Source organism: Cibotium barometz, chromosome 6 (assembly GCF_041138505.1).
Source record: "Cibotium barometz isolate CiBa-2024 chromosome 6, ASM4113850v1, whole genome shotgun sequence".
NCBI classification, from domain to species: domain Eukaryota; kingdom Viridiplantae; phylum Streptophyta; class Polypodiopsida; order Cyatheales; family Cibotiaceae; genus Cibotium; species Cibotium barometz.
In genome coordinates this window covers 41,788,846-41,793,130 of record NC_141051.1, presented here as the reverse complement: position 1 = coordinate 41,793,130, position 4,285 = coordinate 41,788,846, and the positions used below count along the sequence as shown (strand labels likewise).

Genomic DNA, 4,285 nt, shown 5'->3' with positions numbered 1-4,285 from the left:
ATAACTTTTGGGAGAAAAACGATAGTGTATTTTGTGATGTGCATATCATGATTTTTGGGAAAAAAAGATAGTGTATTTTGTGATGTGCATATGAAATTTAATTTGTCTACTAAAAACCATTGAGAAATTATAGGTAAAACATCTAACAAAAATCAAGCCTAATCATAAGTAAACTATAATGCCTTCACATAAAACAAGTAAAGACTCGATGCATACTTACGATATTAGATAATCACAAGTATGTATACTTAAAATCAAGCCTAATTATAAGTAGGCTATAATGCCTTCACATAAAACATGTAAAGACTCGATGCATACTTTGGATGTTAGATAATCACAAAGTATACATACATGCATACTTTGGATGCTGATCATAAATATACTATAAAACATGCAATATTTGACAACTAAAACAAGAACCAAAAGTTTTTCAATCAATGGATCACTTTTCAACTCATGACAGAAAACATCAGAAAATGTCAATATCCAAAAATATCAGTGTCCTTCCCATGATGCAACTCCCACCATGGGATGTTTATGCATGAGCTGGTGTGCACGATATGGGTTTATGCAGAACTAGAGGGCATGAAGTGAGGATCATGGACAACCAGGGCCATGTGCCGGCCCTCCGAGGACTACCGTGGTGCCCATAGCAGCATGAGTGGTAGTTTGTATATTGTAGCAGTCAGGGTCAGAAGTGACGAGCACGACATCACTTGCCCTTGCATCTGTGAGTATATTTGGTGAAGTCATCACCTGCAGGGAGTGGGCATAAGTAGCTGCAACATCCACACCCTCGCTAGGAAAGTTTCCATTGCCCATCTCAGTAGTAGTATGTACTCCTCCAACTTTCGAGTTGATCACCGATCCTCCAATACTAGCTGTGTCTGCATATTGTGCTAGATTTGTAAATAATTCTGATGGCCAATATCCCACATCAATTGTGCCATATGCTAGCCACCAATTATGAGTTACAAGATCCTACAAGCAACGTCAGCATAGGCATATATCACAATGAGTTATTAGTCAATGAGCTCAACATATCCAAATGTGTACTGTACATAAAAAAATGCATTATGGCTCAACATTTATCTCAAGGAGAATCCAATTTGATTGATTTATCAATAACCTCACCTGCCAAATACGAAAAGAGACATCAACTAGATGGCCTTTATCGGTAGAAGTAGGGAATATGGTTGCACCTATGGCAATTTGAAATGCCACATGGACGAAGCCTGGGCAGGTGAGATCAAAACATCCTGTGTCTACATAGAAGTCCTTCTGCATGCATGCGAAGTGAAACGAAACATGAGAAGGAAGCAATTCTTGTACATGAGGATTTTGAATCACTTGATCCCATCAAAGATTTATAACCCACCGTCTAGTAGGTGGAAAGGCGGGTGTAGTTATCGCCATAGAGTTCAGGGTTCACCTAACATGGAGAAGTGTTAGAATAATGTCTTATAAGGACTGTTCCACAGCTTATTAGTACAGTAATTTTTAGATTTGATGTTAGATGTTTAGGGGATAAGAAATCACATTAGATGTTAATTAGGGACCCCCTGAAGGTCTCAATATGTATGCAAAGGTTTGAGGCTAGTGAGCTTACCGACCATCCAGTTTCGACCGTGTTGAGGGTGTTGTCTAAGGCGGATCCAGCAGTCAGCCACACGTCGACCGCGCTCATCTCAGAAGCTATATTCTCAACGTGAGGATTCCATATGCTGAGTGATGCGGAGGCTCCAAATATGGGTTGGCCGTGGGAATACACGGCCTTGGCAAACTGCAAATACATGTACTTCCTTTAAAAAAATTATGGGCTTAAGCTGGACTCAATCATTATCCTAATCGACTTGAAATTAATCAAGCACGAGATTTGATTATTTAACTGACCTCGATGTTTCCTGTAAAATCTCGTGAGAAGCGCTTCTGTTTACAATGCACGACTCTACGGGACTTGAGAATATACAGCAAAGAAGGTCTTCGTATTGCCACGGTTCCAATTGGACAGATGCCATTGAGATGCCAAAGCTGCGCACCCGCGATCAAAACTGGCGGATAATTATCCATCTCAGGATTGCGTTTAATTCCATCGGGAGTAGAGCTCGGGAATTCCTGTTAGTATGTGCAGCAATCTCTGTTAACCTAATAATATGTGGATTGCGTTTAATTGCATCGGGAGAAAAGCTCGGGAATTCCTGTTAGTGTATGCAATAATCTCTGTTAACCTAATAATACGTCGATATACTAAATCTTAAGGAGCTTTTAACAGTACGCATGATTGAATCTAAGGTGCTTAGCTAGCTAAAAAGAGAGAGAATAATTGACCTGGATAGTATGGTTTCTTAACAACGGGTGATCTAACGCAGGCTGCTTCTCCCGCAACACGCAATCAATGATGTCTCCATCGGGACTCTGTAGGGTTCACAAGACAACATAACATGCATCGACGTTTATATGATCAATAAACGCACCGAATCAAAGTAATTGATGATTTGATCTATATTAATTACTGCATTGACCTAATTAATGAGATAATTTCGTCCACCTGGATGCTCCGAACCGATGGTTTGATAAGCTCGCGGAGTTGCAGATGCGCTTTGGCGACATCCTCCCTGGTGTACCCACTTAGCGAGTCTCTTACTTGATCGGCTGTAAGACTTCTTCCTCGCACAACATGCACGAAGAAACTAGACAATACTAAAATGCTCAAGAGGACGTCGCTGGCCGATAGATGTCTGTCATTGCGCCCTCGCAAAGTCATCATCACCACCGTCATATTATTGTGCAGTGTCTATAATATAAACCTTGCCTTATTCTCATCACCACCGTCATACTATTGTCCAGAAACCTTGTAAAGATTCGGACTGCGCGTAGTCGGTACTACTAACTATCGGCATCCATTGGGAGAAATCTTAGGGCCTTTACACTATGGAAATGTTTTCCCCGCCCCCCCGCAAAAAAAAGACCTCGAGGGTACTGAGTCTCCCTTGTCCATCCCTGAGCCCTACGGTGAAATACACATTAAATGGTGTTTTTTTTTTTGAAGGGGCTTAGCATAAATTTCGGTGTGCTCATTCTAGATTTTGTGGGGTGTAAGGCATGGTGGGGGAAAATTTTTGCACTAGTGTTGGCTCTTGAAAATTTTCAAGCCCACAAAAATATTGTAAACCATATTGGTTTACAAAAAATTAGTGTCTCGTGGTATACTAATGATTAATGTGCACCTACACACTATTGGTTAATAATATGGTCCCAAATAAGAATAGAGCCTTATGCATAGCACTCATCTAGACTAACCATCGGGCTATCCCCCAATCACTGCCAAGCCTTGAAAACAATACAATTCCAAGACCACAAGGACATTATAAACCATGGTTTATAGAAAAGTAGTGACTTGTGGTATACTAATGATTAATGTGCATGACCTACACACTATTAGTCTAATTATATGGCCCCAAATAGGAATTAAGCCTCACAGAAAGCAATCATCTACACTAACCATTACGCTATCCCCCAATCGCCCAAGCCTTGAAAACAATATAGATTTGGTCTTGCAACATTTGCACATGTGGGCTCGGTGCTACTAGCCAACAGCCTTTGGCCATATAGACTATTCAAATTAGGTTTTCCTACTAGGACCTAGACAAAAGTTCTTTCTTCAAAACACCCGATAAATTATACTACACATAACTTGCATCCAAATATTTTTATAACATACTTATCATAACTTGACCATATTCAAGTTGATTTGCGTATAAACATGACCATATTCTGATGAGTTCTGAGCAAGTTATTGTCATTCCACTCAATTTGAGTATAAACATGACCATATTCCGATGAGTTTTGCGCAAGTTATGGCTATTTTAAGTTTTGGGCCTGGGGGATTGACAAGTCAGTACCACCATTATGGGTGCCCTGTCGAGTTTGTGGAGGCCCCTAGGCCCAAAACCTAAATTGGCCATAACTTGCTGAAAACTCATCCTGAATATGGTCATGTTTATACTAAAATCAAATGAAACATGTCCAATGACCTTATAAGCTCGCCATAAAAGATCATCAAAAAATAAAACCCTTATTTAATCATGAGGGGCTACACTCGATAGAGGGGGTAATTTTTCTTATTTAATCATGAAGAGCTACACTCGATAGAGGGGGCAATATTTTTTTAAATAAGGGGGGAGATGCTACTAAGATTTTGTAGGAAATTTCTTGGTAAAAGAATTGGGAGAATAAATCACCACAACCACCAAGCCTAGAGAGTCCACCTAGAAGGTAACCAAAC

The 4,285-nt window shown here is 40.0% G+C and overlaps 1 protein-coding gene across 1 annotated transcript; it reads right to left on the bottom strand.

Annotated features, from left to right (window-relative positions):
* Positions 1–597: 597 nt before the first annotated feature.
* On the bottom strand, positions 598–2,779 carry LOC147637753 (protein neprosin-like). The gene is made up of 6 exons (XM_086799033.1): positions 2,549–2,779; positions 2,329–2,415; positions 1,894–2,115; positions 1,610–1,783; positions 1,135–1,281; positions 598–981 (listed from the first exon to the last, which is right to left on the bottom strand). Exons 1-6 carry the CDS (start codon positions 2,777–2,779, stop codon positions 598–600), a joined length of 1,245 nt encoding a protein of 414 aa, XP_086655159.1.
* Positions 2,780–4,285: the final 1,506 nt, after the last annotated feature.